The sequence below is a fragment of the Trachinotus anak genome, unplaced genomic scaffold (assembly GCF_046630095.1).
Source record: "Trachinotus anak isolate AG129_WGS33_773 ecotype Australia unplaced genomic scaffold, CSIRO_AGI_Tana_v1 ptg000002l, whole genome shotgun sequence".
In the NCBI taxonomy this organism is placed as follows: Eukaryota; Metazoa; Chordata; class Actinopteri; order Carangiformes; family Carangidae; genus Trachinotus; species Trachinotus anak.
The window spans coordinates 4,816,301-4,834,964 of NW_027273853.1; the positions used below are offsets into that span (position 1 = coordinate 4,816,301).

Here is an 18,664-nt window from a genome sequence, read left to right on the forward strand (position 1 = left end):
AAAATATCATTTTATTTGTTGCCATTTTCTAAACTTTTGTATGAGTTACCCTGTTTCCTGTTGTTAAACAAATTCATGTCTTCTTCTTCTCTGCTTGCTCTAACGGATACAGAAGGACACAGGTAAACCTGAGAATCAAGTTAAAAACATTTCACTGCAGCTGTTTCCACCTTTGTTACTACAAACTCAGGTCTGAATTTAAGGGAGAAAAGAAGAGCAGAGGACTGAAAACCTTTTATTCTTCATGGTGATGTTCTCAGGTCCACCACATGAGGGCAGAGCAGAGTCACATAGTTACTCACTGGGTAGACAGTTTTTTTATAGACTGATATAGGATTGATGCAGAATGTCCAAATATGGTCATCTCTGTATGGAAGGAAGGTCCAAATATGTGATGCCAGCCTTGAAAGTAAATGGGGGCATTTTCTATTTTGAATTACAGATTTCACATACACATTTCAATAAAGCATGAAACTACTCTCTGGTTTTGATACCACTTGTAATCCGGAGTTTTGAAGGACATGTTGAGGCAGCTGTTTTTGACATAGTAACTGACCTCTTAGTTGAACTTTAGTGATGACACAATCATTCTGACTCTAATACAATCACATGCAGAGTGATGGACAGTAACGTTGACGTGATGATTGCACTCTGTGGCCTTTCCCTGCTGTCATTCCTGAGAAACACACTGTGTGTGTGTGTGTGTGTGTGTGTGTGTGTGTGTGTGTGTGTGTGTGTGTGTGTGGTCACGTACCAGAGGAGAGGTGTGTCCCCCCGGTGGCTTAAATGAAACACTACACCCATTTAAACTCACCACTGACAAACACTCAGTACTGTGTGTAGGGTGTTGGTCAGACACACTAACCCTCATGAGTATATGCTGGGGTAGATCAGTGTTTACCACACTTGCTGCTTATTACTCCTGCTCAGACATACTTATTTGCATGAGTTGCATTTTGGGGGGAGATAATGGTTCAGGGTTATAATGATGGCAGGTATTCATTTTCTTTAATTGCTGTTTTTATTCAGTCTCTTAATAAGAAACTAAACCATCCCTTATTTTTCTGAGGGCCACAGGAGCCACTTGAAGGGCCCACAAGGGACCTTGAAGTCCACTGTGTTAATCCCTGAGCCAGACCGGGTAAATATAAGTGAAAGCATTCATCCTTCTTGGGTTTTAAATATCAAATTTACGTAAACATTGGATCAGATTTAATGTGATTCATGCAGAAATAGTTTAGATGTACAAAGTAGAAAGTAGAAGCCATGAAAGGAAAGTATAAATAAACAGAATGAAAAAGATTAAAGATGAATGAGGAGTGGATTTTGCCAGGACAGTGTGAGACTCAGTATCAGGGGGTTATTCTTGTATTTGTACAGAACAATATACAGGACGAGCAGCTTTGTTGCCTTTTGCATTTCATGCAGTCTGTCTGTATGAGCTGGTGTCAGACACAATAGCTGCTGGTAGGTTGCATCATCAGTTAATTGTGACCCAAGAGATACCCCTCTCTGGCAGGCGAGTGAGAGGGGCAGCCACGTGTGTGTGTGTGTGTGTGTGTGTGTGTGTGTGTGTGTGTGTGTGTGTGTGTGTGGCTGAAAACCCACTGCCTCTAGTGCTGCTGCTGTTGCTGATGCTGATTCTGCCGCTGCTGCAATCACCTGCAATCCTTTCAGCGCCTCGCCACTCCTGCTGGTTGCTTGGAGACGGGGTCGTCTAGGCCACAGAGCTGGTGATACAGGGAGAGGATGAGGCGGAGAATGATGGAGACAAAGATACAAAGAGTGAGGAGTGGGTCCAAAAGAAAAGAGAGAGAAAGGACATGGGCTGGGGAAAGTGGGTGTAATGGCGGTGGAGCATTCAGACTGTAACTGAGAAGTCACAGGGTTCAGTCACTTCCAATAACCATCTGTGTCTCGTTGAAGTGCCCTTGAGCAGGACACCAAACGTTGCTGCTCACTCAGTGTGAGCCAGCTCTGGATAAAGGCACCTTGTGGTGTTTTCACCAACAACAAAATGAGAACCAGGGAGGGCAGGCTGAGGGAGATCAGATGGACAAACACCACCACCCTCACACACCAAAGAAAAGCAGATATTAGAGTTTGTTTTGCTCACAGCCGATGTCATCAGGTCAGCTTCAGCCGTGGAGCAACGGCACAGTTTATAGAAAGTCTACACTCTTGACAAAAATGGTTCTCAGGCTTCAGGCTTGTATCATGGAGAAGAAAAACACACATTTCGATGGCTGCAAATACAATGCAAGACAAACTCTGAAGACGTCAGTAGTGAAATATTTCAGGTTCTTAAAAGCTGGTAAAATTCAGATGATTTCTATAGCTCCAAATCACAAATTAACCTCAAAGTGCTTTGCAAAATGTACAACCTTTACATTTATCTTGATAACAATAAACATGATACATATTTTTTAATATTTGACATTTCTTTGTTTCATGCTGGCCTAACCTTTATATTTCCATACATATGACCAGATAAAACCTCAGGACGTCTGGACTGGACCAGGTGTTTGAATGTCTGGTTAGATGTTTTATCTATTCTCAGTTTGATGGAATAGGATTCAGACTTTTAAATTATTGAAAACTGTTCCCTAAAAATGGTTTTCTTGCTTCGTACCGGAGCAGAGATCTAAAGCAACAACAGGCTCGACTGGTGGTGCACAGACGCTCCATGATGCTGTGAGATAAATCAAATGCTTCAAGTCATTAATATTACAAGGAAACCAAACTAAACTCGTTTCACATATTAAAAGATTAAATGAATATTTGAGCTATTTTTCAAACCACTCACCTCAACAAACAACCTTGTTTTTTGTCAGTGTGCATGACCAGCAGGAGATCAATTATTACATGAACAACATGTGGGGGGGGGCAACATCACCAAAAGACCCACGGCTCGGTTGATACAGCAACAGTGTCAGTGATTGCTCACCTTTGCACCATGGTGTGTGCGTGTGTGTGTGTGTGTGTGTGTGTGTGTGTGTGTGTGGGGGGGGAGGGGGGGGGGGGGCATCGGAGACCTGCTAATTGATTTCATCCCTGAGGAAAGTCATTTCATCATTCTTGGTGTTTTTAACCCTTGTCTTACGACAGCCTTACAGCACTCAAATCTGCACGGAGACTCGCAGCCCTCAGGGAAATTATGAGCTCCTGTGTGTGTGTGTGTGTGTGTGTGTGTGTGAAGGAGAGAGAGAAAAAAAGAGAGAGAGACTGGGTACATGAGGAGGGAACGATGAGGGAGCAGGAAAGGGTTGGGGTGGATGAACAAAGCAAAAAACCCATGATCAGAGAGGGTTTCTGAGCACTAGCTGCACACATTAAAGTGGATCTTAAATATTTGATGGACATGAGATGGAGCAAAAACACATTAACACACTGTAAAACCCAGGGAGCACAGATTTTGTGAATGTAGATGTTTTGGTTACACATATAATTGTTATTTCAACAGCACAAATAGCAACATCTCAATGTGCAGACGGACAGGCTGACTACAGGCTGAAAATAGCCACTGAAATGATGTTGAAATAATGGTTGCTACATCTAGATGAGTTATAACCTTCAAATCATCAGATCAGTGCTGACATGGAGGATACAGGACAGTGAGGGTAGAGCACTGACAAAGCAAAGCATGTTCTGCAGATACCTCTGTCTCACTGCAGGTGGAAGCTACAGACAGATGTGAACTCTGGTTACTCTGTACCGAGGAAACCTGGAAACCTGCACCCACACCGCTCCCACTGGGTGTGTCCAAACAGGGTGAGAGGTCAAACGGATTTGTTTGACTAAAGTGAGGTTGAAGGTGCAGCCTTACATTATGTCACTTCAAATCCCCTGATGGTTACTTTGAGAAGGTGAAGAAGAGTCTAATGACAGCCTGTGGCTGTGTGACTGTGGTAATGCAGCATTTCAACAGTATCAGCTATTCACAGACAGCTTTTACAACAAACACTTTTTTTTTTGCATGTTATAAAATTCGGTCTTGAAGACATCTGAATTGATTTTGTCTCATCTTTTCTGCCCTTTATACAGACATTTCCTAAACAGGAGCTCTAACAAGAGGCTGCTGCTGCAGTGGCTCTGTGCACCATCGCATGGGTAGACCAGAACAAACCCACTGAGAAATTTGACCTTGTGTGTGTTGTTTACATGCGTCTGAGACCTTGTGATAGGAAATGGCAGATAGACAAGTAATTTGCATGTAAACCAAAGTAAACATGCAGCGTGTTGTTTGGTTTGCTTTTAGTTAAGCAGAATACATCTACTCTAAGTTACGACTCCTCTTTCTGTCCAAGCTTTAGCCGGGATGTGACAACTGCAGAACACAAGACAGTGATACAGTAGAACACATTTTATTTATTTGACAAAGCACCTACTGACAAATTAGCTACAGATTATTTTTGAGATATTTTCAGCTACATGATGTTACCATGAGAAGCTGAGTGAGTCACAAAGGACAAAGTGTTTGAATCTTTGCAGTCAATATAATAATGATAAAAACATCCATCATCACATTCAGTGCTGAAAGGCCGATATGTGCCATCATAAAAAAATACAAGACAAAAACATAAATATCTAGAACTAAAAAGCCAGGACCAGGATGACCAGGACTTGTGATATGTATCCGTCATGCTTAAATAAAACTTTTCAAAACACTTTGTACTGTAAAGCTCTGCTTTTAATGATATCATCATCTACTTTTTTCTAGACTCACCACTGTGGTTTCTTCACACATATAAAAACACAGAAAAACAGTTAAAAATAAATGACAAGCTCCATAGGGCATAAATAAGTTACATTACTAGGTCAGTGTATAAGGCATACAAAAACAACATTCCACACAGTAATGCTGAGGTTAATATGAGAAAAGTGTCAATCAGTGCAACAGTCACACAATGTATAAAACCTGTTGAGGTACAAAGTTGTTCAACTTGACACCGAACATTAAAGTTGGCCTAACATCAAATTTCTAATTGGCCTAAGTCAGAATCACTGTTGCATTGCAACCAATCACGAGTTCTCATCCAAAAAAGGAAATAAAACATTCAGTGTTCAGGACTTTGATTTATTTCAAGGCACCGTCCAGGTACGCCCGCATCTTCTCTCTGTGGGGCTGGGTGAAGCAGTGGCCGATGGCCTGTTCTGTCTCCTGGATCCGCCGTCGGAAGCGGTCCCGGTCTCGTGCCATCTCTTCCCAGTGTCCTTTACGAGACGCCTGTCGAGCAAACGGCCACGTCTGCATGACATGGACTTTAACAAGAGGAGAAAAGTGCACCTGAAATCCAATAGACAGCAAAAAAAATGTAAAAATGTAATTCAATACATTTTATTAAAATACTGATATTTATATACATTTCTGTTGGGTTTATAACCAGCTACTTATTCAAATAAAGGGGTTTTTAAAGGCCAGCTAAAAAGATGGTTAATGATTAAAGATGATTAAATATGAAAAATACCCTCCACTTTAAAAAAGAGAGATCAGGTACTTTCCAGCACTGACACCTCTCGGACAGACGTGTATCCAGGACCAGACTGTGAAATTGTTTTTCTGCCTCAGGGTTTATTTTTTCAGTCTGATGTAACAGAGCATGAATTGACAAGGTTTTCAAATGGCTTTGCAATACTGCTGCAACTTCTTTTAGTCCATGTGGAAGTCAAACTCTCTGCTGACTCGCTGGAGTCACATGACTAGCTTAGTCATGACGACCAGCAGCGTTGCTAATCAACAACAAACAACTCAGCTTAACACACTGTACAGTAGAGTGAGTGTGTGAGTGTGTGTGTGTGTGTCAGCTGCGGCAGGAACTAACCCTTATCTTTGACCCTCAGTCTCACAAGAAGTTCCAACAGTCAGCAGAGGACACTCCCTAGTGATATTAATGTGCTAACTTAAAACATGGGATCACATGCTCTTTAGTATTTACTTGGGCCAGTGAAACTGAGGAACCTAAAGGACCTAAAGACAAGGCTGTACTTAGTTTTTAAGATACTGTAGAAATTGTACTCACATGATATCTCAAAACATGTTTTTCAAACAGTCTACACTGCTTTCAATTTAAGCTATTCAGTCTACAGCAGAATAAAGCTGAATACTGTATCTAAGCCTAATTCAGTGCCCTGCAGTATTTAGAGAGTAGTCTATTTTTATTTAAAACTCAACAGGGGTCTCATTTAATGACTCATCTACTCCTGTCTGGCACTTTAGGCACAGACCTTTTTAGATAATCACCTTTTTCTGGGTGGTGCTGGCCCTTCTCTCCTTCGTCTCTTCTGGAGGTGACTGAGGTGTTTGTCCAGGTCTTTTCCAGGGCACCAGCGTTGTGTCTGGATGGGAGTGATGCCTGAATGGCCTCTCTGGAAGAGAGGGCTTGGTAGCTCTGGATTTTCGGGGTGATTTTGCCTCTTTTTCACATTTCTTGCCCTTTGTGGGTGGACTTTTCATGTGGTGGACATCAAGGGGATCTGGATCTTTCTCAGACTGGAGTGCAGTTGTTGGGGAGCTCTGGAGGCAGGCCTGAAAGTTGAGAGGGTGGAACGGGTCGTTCTTGTGGCAGAGAGATTTCCACAGCAGCTCTTCTTCATCGTCCTCAGATGAAGGAGGAAAGCTGCTGTCCTTCTCATCGGTGTCTGTGTCTGACTTGCAGGCTAGTGCAGGAAGTGAGGCCTCCTGTTTAGAGACTGTGGTGGGGGTTTGAGGAGACGTGCTGCTGACTGTGCTAGCAGTAAAGCACATGGGATTGTAGGGGTCTGCAGGACTGCTGAAGAACTCCCAAAGCCTCTCGCTCTCCTCCTTGTCAATGTCGGGGCTCGAACCGTCTGAACTGGCCCAGCTGCTCTCGCTGTCAGAGCGACTGACCCAGATATTCAGGCCTCGGGAACCCACCATCTCCTTGCTGGCCTTGCTCACTGACATGAGGTCAGCATCACTGCTGTCGCTTTTACTTTTCCCCATGTTTGTGTTTGTTGAAATACACGCAGAGAAAAAGAAGGGGTTGTACGGATCACTAGATTTTGACAGAGACTCCCACAGCGCCTTACTTTCCTCACTGTCAAATTCTGCTACGTTCTGGTCTTCCTCGCTACTCCAGTGACAGCTTCTCTCCTCTTCTGAAGTGTCCTGTTTGAAAACTTTCTCCTGTGTAATATCCTGCTTACAGACTTTCTCACTACTTTTATGGCAGGCCTCGTTTGAACTAGAGCTGTCGCTGCTTGATACAAAGATGTTCCAGTCACCAGGGAAGCCCATTTTCCAGGTGGACTGGTGTCCCAGGAAGATGCTCTCTTCTTTCCCAGCTGTTCTGGACACAAAGTCGTCCACTAGTCCGCAGCACAGGTCGTCAGCGCGCAGACTGGACAGTAGGGCCTCAGCAGTGGATTTCCCAGTGAAGGGGTCACCAACGTCAGCACAGAAGTTAGAGAGGGGATTTGAACCGCCGACCATGACTCCGTTGTCTCCGTCAAACAACGAGGAGAACAGGAAGGATTCAGCTGGCTTTGCTGCTGTGCTCATGTGCTGGATGTGCTGACCCGTCTCGTCTGTGATTCTCACGTGGACCTCAAACCTGAACATCTGGAAAACTGGGGAGATAAAAAACAAGAGTGTTACAAGGGTGTGAAATTCAGATGAGATGATCACTCTGTATAGTGTTTATTCTCGATGATTAGGTCAACTGTCTGTCCTTTGGTTGGGGCAAAGAACCATTAATGTGCGAGTGTGTTTTCTCATTCATCCTCTGATGTTATGATGTAGGAAGGCAGTGTGCTGTGGCTGACTGACGTTTACAGCCTGACTCTACTGTACTGTCAGTTCCTGCAGCAGAACTGTACTTCAAGATTCATAACATAACAAGCTTACAATGTTTGTAAGTCACTATTGGGCGCTACAGGGACATCACCTTACAGGGAATATAACCGAGATAGCACATTAACTAGAAGAGGACGTAAACACGACGAAACACTACGGACAGAGTAAGAGTAAAGTTTTTATCAGAGCTATTGTTTTTTATTGTTAATTTACGTTATGTCGTTTGCGATGCTCATAAACAGGAGAGTAACGGTCACTTAATTTTCAAGTTACAGTGAACACATCACGACGGTTGAACTTTGCCACAGTAGTGAGGGGCTTAAAGCGAACCGCGTACAACAGGCTTTGTTCTAACTTCTTTTTCTCTTACCTGACATGAAGGTGTAGTAAATGACCTGAACCAGCAGCCGAAGCTGTTCCCACATCACGGTGAGCATCTGTTTGGTCCAAGGCAGAAGCGCCATCCCTCCGCTACCGAACCTCTCCATCGCCGTCCGTTCGGGACCTCTGTCGGTACCAACCGTCGTAGCCATTTTTTGTCTCTCTTCTGTCCTCCCCTCCCGTTCTTGGATTGTGGCGGTAATGTTATGAAAGATCCTCACGTATTCTGGTATTCCTCGTCGAAAACCAACAGATTTCGCGTATTTGTCGGTGACAGATAATCATAGATGTGCTGTCGCTTCATTTTCCGGCAAGTCTGTGCCATTTTTCGATCTCCTTCGTCAAATGTTCTCATGTATTTTCTCCATGTTCTCAATCGTGTGTTGTCGGTGTTGTAGTAGAGGTGAATGTCTCACTATTGCAGAGACCACCTCTTAAAATAAACACGCCTGATGTCATGCCGCGCTGTGATTGGACAGAGGGCTGTCACTCAGCAAAGGCCCCGCCCTCAGATTGCGTAACGCATGACGCACGGAAAGTGCCCGTAATTTCCCGGGCTCCCAGGAGAACCCTTTCTATAGCTCCTCACGTTGAGTAGATCAAGAAAAGCATCTGAAATCGAAATTAGCGCTATGTTAAGAAATGAGGGGAGCTTTTCACAAAAATCCATCAGAGAGAGGAGCTTGTTTTACTGTCCAAGAACTGTCTTCACTGAAAGTCAACATTACCGCAAACAGAAGCGGTCTTCTTATAAAACAGCGGCGGAACAACTCAGGTCCTACAGAAAAATGATCAACATCAATATTTCACAGTAATTCATTATAACCATAACAGGATCATTCCGAATCATATTTAAGTACAAAATGTATTATTAGCAAAATAAGAGTACTCTTGCAGTAAAATGTCATCTATGACTGATTTATTCTTAGATCGATAACACTATTGAAACAATGGCCCCTGCAAAGGGTCACAAGATAGATCTAAGGGGTTGTGAGATGATGAAGTAGAAAACAAACCTGGGAGAAATTTACATTTACTTAGTTTCACTTTTCTACAAGTTTCTACTTTTCTGTTTGATTTCGTTGTCAAATGTTGGAGTTATTTCAATGAAACCACGGTTACAGTTTGAAAACATCTTTAAAATTCGGTGAAATCACGCTAGTGGAAAAGCAAATGCCAATGAGCCCCAAATACACTGTTTTTGTCACTTGTCACGCATCAAAGTATTTGGAGACCACTGATTTAATGACATTTCTTAAATGTTAAGTCTTATTAAAAGTTACTAATAGCTAAAATATTAATTTGTGAAGTAGTATAAAATTGAAACATTCATGTATCATCTCAAAATTGTACTCAAGTACAGTACATGAGTAAATGTACTTAGTTACTTTCCACCACTGAGGCCAAACAATGGTTTGGTCACTTTACCAGAAGATATTGCTAGATATCGAATTGTATTGTAAACAAAACAAAAAGATAATATATCATAGCAATATAAAAAAGACAGGAACACATTTCCAATTTAAATTGTTTTATTTATCCAAAAAGTGTATGTTTATGCCACCAGAGCAGAAGCTGTAGAGGACTCACTGCAAACAGAAAGAAAACCAACCATTAGAGGGAGCACTCCTCAAAATTACAACCAGTGCATAACATGGCAACTCTTCAAAAGCATTTCTAAGCAGCATAAAAACCTGTACGAAATGTTTGCTATGTCGTTGGAAGCTGATAATGTATGTTATAATGTACAGTATTGGCCAACAGTTCTCTTGCAAGGACATTCTATCATTACAACTGTGTTTTATTATATCACCCTTCAGTATCTGCTTATATAAAACCAGTTTACACTTATAGTGGCCCACAGGACTTTCAGTTATTAACAAATACATTTAACACAAAAATCTGCAGCTACACTTTTATGATGACATCAAAAATTAAACTCTGGAGTAGCTGGTAGTCTAAGGCCTAAAATGTAAATGAATACTGAGGAAAATATGTAATTTCATTGTATGAAGGGGACTGGCAGAGGTGGCACCAAAGAGCCACTCTGCTAATTTACCTCCATCTTTTTTCTGGCACAACAGAAATATCACTACTCTCAATAATGAGAAGAGCAGGACAATGAATTGTGCATATGAAGTCCACATGGAAAAAATAGTTGTTTTTTTTCCATAACAAACATGAAATTGACTTTTGGGAATAGAAGCATTAAACGAGTCTTACTTCTAAACAACCTGGCAGATGGTAAAACCACATAGCCACATAAACAATACTTACTACTTCCAGTTGGGGGCCAGTACTCTCTTGGTCTTGTAGTAACGGGCCAGCCTGTGGATCCTGCTCTCAATAAGAATCAGGCGGAACTTGGCATCCTTGTCCTGCAAGTACAGTAACAAAATGTCATGGTGTGAGACGTGGACATTTTAAATTCATTCCTGATCATGTGACTGCATCCATGCAAACCTCAAACTACAGATGCCCAAGACCCATGAAAAAATACCCAAACTTTAAATTCGACAGAATTCAGTAACTGGCTCAAAACTAATCAAAGTTATGGTGCACAATTTGCAAACATTTGGTGGCACCTACAAATTATGTAAACTTTTTTTTTTTTTTAAACTAGTCACTGAGATAATGTGTGGAAATTTACCCAAAAAACTAATGCAGTGGGGTCAGTTCATGGTTTCTGCTTCCCCTGTGATGCACTGCAGACATGACAGCGCTTCTATTCATGCTACAATCAGAGGTATGTGTGCACTGATGCATTCCACACATGCGCACTAAAAAACACGACTGCGGCCTCCTGACAGCAAGAGGAAGAGCTCCCTTCATTGTTCTATTTAGTTGATTAAAAGGTCAAAAGAAGAAAAGTGTGTGTAATCTGAACATAATAGTATCAAGGACTGGAAATCAACAGTACATTAAAGAGGTGCAGGGCTGCATGGGGACGTCAGCCGACTTTTACAAGCTTAGGCAGATGATATTTACATTGCGCAGACTCTTCTGGACATGCAGACGCAGAAACCATGAATTGACCTTCACACAGCTGTAGGTAGCAGCAAACTATACCAGACACCAAATGAAAACCACAAATAGGCTCATATTTCACCCAGGTTTGGGGTCTAGTCTTGTTATACCTTTCTGTTTCTCTCCAGATGCTTCCTGACCGCCACAGCCTTCTTGATGAGGTGGTAGAGATCCTCGGGCAGGTCAGGGGCCAGACCCTTGGACTTGAGGATCCTCAGGATCTTGTTACCAGTGACGAAACGTACCTGGGCCACACCATGGGAGTCCCTCAGAATCACACCTACACAAGGTGACAAACAAAGACACTATATGTTGCTCACAAGAGCACAAACAGTTTGCTTTCCTCATTTGTCATACAAGCTTCTTTCTAACAAACACTAAAATAAAACACTAAACAAATACAAGTCAATAGCTAAACTTTGGGCATCACCTACTTCCATCTAACCCAACTGATGTATGTTTCAAAAGCAAAAGGGAAACCAATGAAAGGTTTGTAGTGATTGCTGTTAACAGTTCGAGTCAATGACTCAACTTGTGTAGTTGTGCCAGAAAGATTCCTAATTGTACTTTCTGTTACCCTTGATACATAAACAGTGCACAGCTGAAAAAGGTGTCTTGGTGAGTCTACTTCAGTATGCGAGTACTAGAGAAAAGATGTTGCACATTTTGCTCTTTTAATGTGGTCTGGAAACACCTCTATATAATGCAATACAGATCAACAGCACCACAAACTACATCTTCCCAAATGATCAACACCTCTACATAACCATTTTAATAAGACTGTACATTATAACCTTCATGAAGGTACGATTTACTGCAAAACTGATGTATTTACTACATTAGGTTTAGTGAAGTGTACCTAATCACCTGCCAACTGAGTGTACACTGGGTCTATGATAGAGATCATTGATTTGTTAAAGTGGTGTGACATTTGGTCTAAACCACCTGTGGGCGGATGAACCCATTTGTTTTTCAAATTCAAACAGTATCCCCACTTGAATTACTCAAAAGCAATGAGCAGCTTCGTTTGCCTTTGGCAAATGCAAAACAGGGTGAGTTTTTACAGAAGTCGAACTTTGAGTAATTTGTTTCAGAAAATCATTGTTATTTCTGCTGCCAATATGACGTCTGTGTGTGCCCAGACACTGTATGAAGCAAGCAAGCAAATAAGATCTGAAATCATCAGCCAACACACCTACATTACGTGGTTAAGTTACTTTTCTGCAAACATCATCAAATTAGTTAATTTCTAGACCTGGGGTCCCACATAGAAATACTTACCAATCTGAGAGGGGGTCAGACCCTTTTTGGCCAGCTTGAAGATCTGCTCTTTGACATCATCAGATGTGAGCTTCAGCCACTGCAAATAACGTTTAAATAATTACCGACTGAAAAATAGGTACAGAAATATTATCATTGATGTCTTCCAGCGACAGTAGTCCACATCGTGTCTGTATACTTACAGTGGGAACACTGCGCCTGTAAGGCAGAGCTGACTGGGACAAGCCCTTTCTGCAGAAAATAGAGACCAGTTAGACACTCTGGCAGTTTGACGGAGAAGCTTAAAGTCACATTATGGCCAAGTTTCACACAGAAAGAAGAAAACTGTTTCTAGCGTCAATGAAAACCTTAGTTTTAACGAGGCCCGGCTAATGTTAGCTTCATACTCGAGCTCACTAATGTCAAGTTCATTACGTTACAGTGGCTTGATTTCATCAAATGCAGGCAAGCATTATATTTGGGCTGTTAGTGTGTAATATATTACTGTCCTTACTTTGGACATTAGGCATCGTGGTGAGCTAACGCTAGCTAACGAGCCGGAGGTGGATGTCGATTGTGAGGGTGCAAGTATTTAAGTCATTTTCTCGATTCTGGGAAGAATTAAACAACTCAATTTGGTCCACAGCCATTCATAACAGCTTTAAAAGTAATATCCCGCCATAAAAACCGACCTCGCTGAGCAGAATAATAACTTAAAATGATAAAAAGAGGGCTCACCCGGGAGCGTGCATGCGACCCATGATGGCGGTGGAGGAAGAGAGGCCGCACACGCGACAGAAGATGGTATTTTGCGCCTGCGTCGGAAGTGACGCAATGACGCAGGCCGGAGCGTCACGGACGCCGCCAAACGCATTCAAGATAGATTGTTGAGTTTTTAGATGTTTACTCTGTGTGTAAAAACTAAGGAAATAAGTAAATTATCAAAATTAGAATTAGATTTTCCTGTGGAGGGATTCACTGCTGAGGTATTCAGTCCTGCCAACAGATTTAGAAAGTCTGGACTACAGGCTTTCTGACACATATTTAAAATAAAAGTAATTTTCCCTCGGATAGACCAGTAATAGACTAAATAAACTGGCAGTAATGAGTCTGCAGTCTGTATTCCCATGTATATTTCAGATTACTACCCACATCGAAAAGAAAATAAAAATACAGTGGCTTCAGAAAGTATTCAGACCCCTTTATTTTTCTTCATTGTGTTACAGATTTAGTTTTAAAATTGGGGAAATTGCAATTTTTGCCGATCAATCTGCACTCAATGCAAGGATATTAGGAGGGACCCACATTGTTATTTATCCTGGACAGCCTGTAATATAACATTTATATAATATATAAATATATAGTATATAAGTATCTAGATTTGAGGGTTTATCTTGTACAATAGCCCTGTTAAAATGTACACCTAAACCCCAATCAATTATACTGTGCACATAATGTGCTCATTTCTTAAATATCTATTTAATAAATGTGATATGCCAACTGACAAACAATGAAGCTGTGGCCAAGTCATACTCTGGCATCAGGATGACAGATGGTGCCTATGGCTCTAAAATGTCATCTGGCAATGTTCTTATCAGTCTGAGCTCATACAAGGTTTAAAGACTATACAAATGTTTAAATTTCACACCTGAGTCAGACGTGGGTATGCAGATTTATGCCCTTGAGCCATAGCAGAACTAAACTTTCAATAAAAAAAAACAAAAAAAAAAACATTGAAGGGACACACCCAGCATCCTTTCCTCACAATTAAGCCATGGAGCACTTGAGTTGTGACTGCACCAGGTTGATCTGTTGGTTAAATGTAGATGATTATTTAAATACAATCAGCTTTTATTTTGCTGAACTCACACCTGCACTAATGAAGCAGCCAATTCATGGGTATTGTAGTTATATCATGTAAAGAGGTTTGAATGAATACAAACCTCATGTTCACTCAACACATTTTACACAACGGAAACAAGAGTCACGTCATATTTGTTCCAAAAACATTTAATTTGCTTTAGGAAAGAGGGATTACAGTACACACTGATCCATTCAGATTACAGGTCACCAATTAAGAATAAATAACTGGCCATGTTAATACAAACTCTGCTTGCTTTCTTTGTACAGTCACTAAAAGAGTGGATCAAGTCACTAATATTTATACTGTGAGTGTTGCTCTTAAATCATAATTGTCTTGTAGATCTTCTCTTAAAAAACTTTTCAGATAAATTCATAATTTCTTTATTAAACATTAACAACAACTTTAGATTTATAGTTAGCGAGTGGAGAGGAAAGCAGCTAATTTCTTGCTCAGGATCTTGTTCCCTTTTTATGAAGATGTTTAAGTTTAAGTTGCCTTTTTATCACTGATCTGTGTTCAGTTTGCTTTTTCTCACTTAAATATCATGAAAACCTGACTGCATCTGGACTTCACTGGCAGTTTAAGTTATTGCTAACCATTTGGCCAGTTACTCATCACGGCGTCATTACACCACTATTAGGCACTGGGAGTGAGTGTGGTATTGCTGCCTGAGCTGAAACAGCCTCATGTCCAGACTCAGTTCCTAAACTGCAATCTACAAGTCTGCATTGTGGTTTCGAACCACCTGAAGGAAGCGCCAAACAGACATAGGATCAGCGTTTTTGGGCAACCATAATCTCTTCATCCAGAGCACAGACAAGAGCGTGTTCCAAAGCTTATGATGCAAATTCCCCTTTAAGGTGTGCTGTGTGAAAATAGTCAAGTAAAACCATGAGAGAAAGACCTGGTAGTGTGCATTTAGTGGCAGTCCACTGTTACAAAAAAAACCTGCTCTGGAAGAACTACTGATATAGCTTTACAGAATATAGATTCTTCTTTAATAAGGACATATCACATTGTTAATAAAATATATATAGCAATAAGGCCAAGTCGAGCATTAAAAAGAGATTGTGAGCACAAACAAAGGCACCCTGTTCAGCTCCCTGTTGGGGAGAGTGGTTTGATTTGCCGTCCTTCTCATTAATTTTGGCACTTTCTTGGGAAATCATAAGGTCACTGCTGATTTACTGGAATTTACTGGTGTGTTGGAAGAAGTTTCTGTTGCAAAGCAGGAAACCCTGATGCCTCCTAGTTGTCTATATAGAAAATAAACACGGAAAATGTAAAAATGAGCCCCCTTTCTATTCCTTAAAAAATAAATGTGTCAATCTATATATACTCTTCTGTAAGTAAGCCGTTTTGGTCCTCTAATATCAAAATGTACAAAACATTACACCTCTTCGTTATAGTTTAGGAAAATAAGAGACAAAATAAGTGGAGATTGTTTGTCACAGAAACAATCTTGATTAGTTAAAAGAGGGAGAGAGAAATAGTGAAGAGTGGAGCTGGATCCTGTTTGGGGGTGCATGATTCGGCCTGTTCAGTCGTCCTGTGTGGGTGTGTCTGAGGGAGTTTTTATTCTGCATTCATGTCATATGGGAATAACCTCCGAGGCAACATGATGATGGTCACAAGCTGTGACTTAGAGGTCTTCAACCCTGTTTGAAGCTGTGAGGATGGCATGATGAAATTCTGCAGATGCATCAGTTACATACAACACATATGTACTTAGTGATAAATGTTTTTCTGCAATAAGCACAGCTGCATCCCGCTATGATTAAGAAAACTAATTACAATATGATCCATGTGAACTGAATGGTCCACTTGGTTTGTTAGATTTGAAATTAAAATATCACTGCTTATATTCAGATTAGATTATGTCAGAAATACCTAGAAAAAATGAGGGTCCGTGCCCAGACCCCCAAGTTCTGAAGTTGTATTTTTATGAACTGAAAGCTGGGGGGACCAGTATTTTCAAGTAAGGCCGCATCTGCTGCCTTTCCCATATGATGTGAATGCAGCTTTTGTCTGGAGAGTTGTTCACGGCTTCAGGGAGGCGTAGGTCGGGGGTTAGAAGTAGGGGACGGCCGTAAGTTTGTACCACTTGACCGTCTCCTTGCTGAGGTCAAAGTCTTTGAGTCTGAGCGTGATGCCGCCCAGGAAGTAGTTCTCACGCAGCGACTCAGCACTGAGCACGCTCAGCTGAAGCTCCCGCAGGCCCAGGGTTTCTTTGCTGTAGCCACTGTACACCAGCTGTGAAGAGAAAGGATGACAAAGTGAGAAAAGAGTCTGCACCTTGGACTCTGACCCATTTAACCACATGCTCTTATCAAAACTAAAGCTTAAAAGGAAGGAATCTCTAAAACCAAACCCATTCTAGAGTTCAGGAGCTATAAATATATAAAGGGAGGTGATGACATTCATGATCTCACCATCTCATTGAAAGTAGGGTTCCTGGTTTTCCTCGAGATCTTTGTCTTGCGTTTGGAAGTCTTGTGTGGATCTGGAAGCAGGTAGGTTTTCACATACGGGTTGGGATCTGTTCCATCTTCAGAAACCTGAAGGGCAGAAGACGGATTAATAGTATGACAACAGTTCAATAAACAGAAGAAGAATTAAACAGTATAACTGTCAAAGCAGCATCTCTGGACACGCATTAAATCATCACTGTGTTTACCAGATCTCTGATGTGCATGACCATGATGAAGAGAGTGCTGTTCCTGTAGGAGATCGAGAGCTTCACTTCTCCTTCCACTCGACCTGAAGTGGGACTCAGGGGAGGCTCTGCGGCAGTAAAATATCACATATCACATTCATGACGTTGGGATTACAGGAATACGCAAATTCTTCAACATATTTAACATTTCAAAATAAAGGCTACAGTGCTTCCAGTTATCAGAGTGATTATCTGGTATTTCAGGTTCTTTAAATGAGACTGAGCATTTCACACAGTGATGAACACTTGATTATTTTTGTTTCAGTTCTTCTGACTCAATATTGTCAGTACATTTTCTGTTTTTGATACAGTGAAGACAGTGGAGGGGGCCACTTCTGTGGCTGTCGAGTAAAAACTGTCTTTGATACTCAACAATTCACATAAGAGGTTATCAACATTTTACAGATATAGTTTTAATAGTAATTTGAACTGCTTAAAAACATCAGGAACATTCTTTAAGAAACCGAAACCACGTACAGTGTGAGAAGTATGACACATATGTGAAGAATGGAAATGAAAAGAGCAGGTGTTTACCTGGTGCTTTGGGTGTGGCATCTAAACCTTCTGTCTTGTCATCCCGTGCAATCGGATGAAAGAAGGTGTAGATCAGGTCACACTAGAAACAGAAATATGGGATCACTCCACTGCCATTGTCCCACTTAGCTGTGTGTGTGTGTGTCTGTGTGTGTGCACAAAGGATTCTGTATAACGTCTGTATAACTTTCACATATGCAGTTTTACTCCTCTTCCAGTCCAATGACGACGATCCCAGAAGAGATGGTCTTAAGTGTGTTTTCAGTGCTTTATGTTTATTAAGGACATTTTTTCCTCCAGTCCGAGGGAATGCATTATGTCAATGACAGATCCCCCTGACTTTTTGAGACACCTTCAAATCACATTTTGAGGGTTAAGACTTGGTTTTAGAGTAATGGTTAGAATTAGGTTTAGGTTAAGGTCAGGGTCAGGGTTAGGGTTGGGCACTCAGTTGTGATGGTTAAGGTTAGGGTAAGGGGCTAGGGAATGCATTATGTCAATGAGAGTCCTCACAAAGATAGAAGTACAAGTATTTATGTGTGTGTGTGTGTGTGTGTGTGTGTGTGTGTGTGTGTGTGTGTGTGTGTGTGTGTGTGTGTGTATGTGTGTGTGTATGTGTGTATGTATGTGTGCGTGTGTGTGTGTGTGTGTGTGTACCTGGGTGACCTCTGTGGAGCTCCTCATCAGGTTGTGGACATAGTTGTTGAGCTCCAGCTTCCTCTTGGCTGCTACTTCTTTAATGTGTGTGCGACCGAGCACCATTTTGTTGGGGAAACTAGAGATGAGGTAAAAGATAACATAAGATAACATATTTACTATCAAAGAAACTGATGTAATTATCCTCTTGAGGTAGCATTTGCATACAAATCTGAAAAGGTTATAGGGAGTAAGTTGAGTGAGAAATAGTGTTTTTGCTACATACACTGTGATAAGCCCTGATGTGTCACTACAGAAATGGACTGTATCACTGGAGTCGGTGATACAGTACATTTCTGTAGTGACACATCACATATTGGAAATCCGATCAGTAACTGAGATATTAGAGGCTGAGGGTCACAGGCGAGGT

General features: G+C 41.4%; 3 protein-coding genes and 1 non-coding gene across 5 annotated transcripts in view; all 4 read right to left on the reverse strand.

Moving 5' to 3' along the window:
* Positions 1-4,348: 4,348 nt before the first annotated feature.
* Positions 4,349-9,557, reverse strand: LOC139629241 (uncharacterized). Its single transcript, XM_071491763.1, has 3 exons — positions 8,187-9,557; positions 6,242-7,590; positions 4,349-5,287 (listed from the first exon to the last, which is right to left on the reverse strand). The coding sequence occupies exons 1-3, from the start codon at positions 8,347-8,349 to the stop codon at positions 5,078-5,080; spliced, it is 1,722 nt and encodes a 573-aa protein (XP_071347864.1). The 5' UTR covers positions 8,350-9,557; the 3' UTR covers positions 4,349-5,077.
* A 154-nt stretch (positions 9,558-9,711) lies between these two features.
* On the reverse strand, positions 9,712-13,331 carry rps13 (ribosomal protein S13). Its single transcript, XM_071491774.1, has 6 exons — positions 13,223-13,331; positions 12,688-12,736; positions 12,506-12,584; positions 11,335-11,504; positions 10,475-10,575; positions 9,712-9,786 (listed from the first exon to the last, which is right to left on the reverse strand). Exons 1-6 carry the CDS (start codon positions 13,243-13,245, stop codon positions 9,753-9,755), a joined length of 456 nt encoding a protein of 151 aa, XP_071347875.1. The 5' UTR covers positions 13,246-13,331; the 3' UTR covers positions 9,712-9,752.
* LOC139608598 (small nucleolar RNA SNORA19) lies at positions 10,201-10,331 on the reverse strand. The gene has a single exon (XR_011685059.1). It is a non-coding gene; the product is annotated as a small nucleolar RNA SNORA19 (small nucleolar RNA).
* A 1,147-nt stretch (positions 13,332-14,478) lies between the features above and the next one.
* The window catches only part of pik3c2a (phosphatidylinositol-4-phosphate 3-kinase, catalytic subunit type 2 alpha), a 48,079-nt gene continuing 43,893 nt past the window's right edge, over positions 14,479-18,664 (reverse strand). For both annotated transcript variants that reach the window (XM_071491555.1, XM_071491565.1), the window contains exons 29-33: positions 18,256-18,373; positions 17,599-17,680; positions 17,026-17,132; positions 16,781-16,906; positions 14,479-16,601 (exon numbers count right to left, since the gene is read on the reverse strand). In XM_071491555.1, coding sequence (XP_071347656.1) covers positions 16,419-16,601; positions 16,781-16,906; positions 17,026-17,132; positions 17,599-17,680; positions 18,256-18,373 — 616 coding nt within the window. In that variant the 3' untranslated portion in view covers positions 14,479-16,418. The remainder of the gene's footprint in view (positions 16,602-16,780; positions 16,907-17,025; positions 17,133-17,598; positions 17,681-18,255; positions 18,374-18,664) is intronic.

What these genes read in the sequence shown, in the direction of transcription:
- LOC139629241 (XM_071491763.1), bottom strand. Translation starts at nt 8,349, where the DNA reads ATGGCTACGACGGTTGGTACCGACAGAGGTCCCGAACGGACGGCGATG. An exon ending in TTACTACACCTTCATGTCAG is followed by an intron (nt 7,591 to 8,186) that starts GTAAGAGAAAAA and finishes TTATCTCCCCAG; the next exon opens with TTTTCCAGATGTTCAGGTTT. An exon ending in CCAGCACCACCCAGAAAAAG is followed by an intron (nt 5,288 to 6,241) that starts GTGATTATCTAA and finishes ATTGGATTTCAG; the next exon opens with GTGCACTTTTCTCCTCTTGT.
- rps13 (XM_071491774.1), bottom strand. Translation starts at nt 13,245, where the DNA reads ATGGGTCGCATGCACGCTCCCGG. An exon ending in TCTGACCCCCTCTCAGATTG is followed by an intron (nt 11,505 to 12,505) that starts GTAAGTATTTCT and finishes CACCTTGTGTAG; the next exon opens with GTGTGATTCTGAGGGACTCC. An exon ending in CTGGCCCCCAACTGGAAGTA is followed by an intron (nt 9,787 to 10,474) that starts GTAAGTATTGTT and finishes TTCTGTTTGCAG; the next exon opens with TGAGTCCTCTACAGCTTCTG.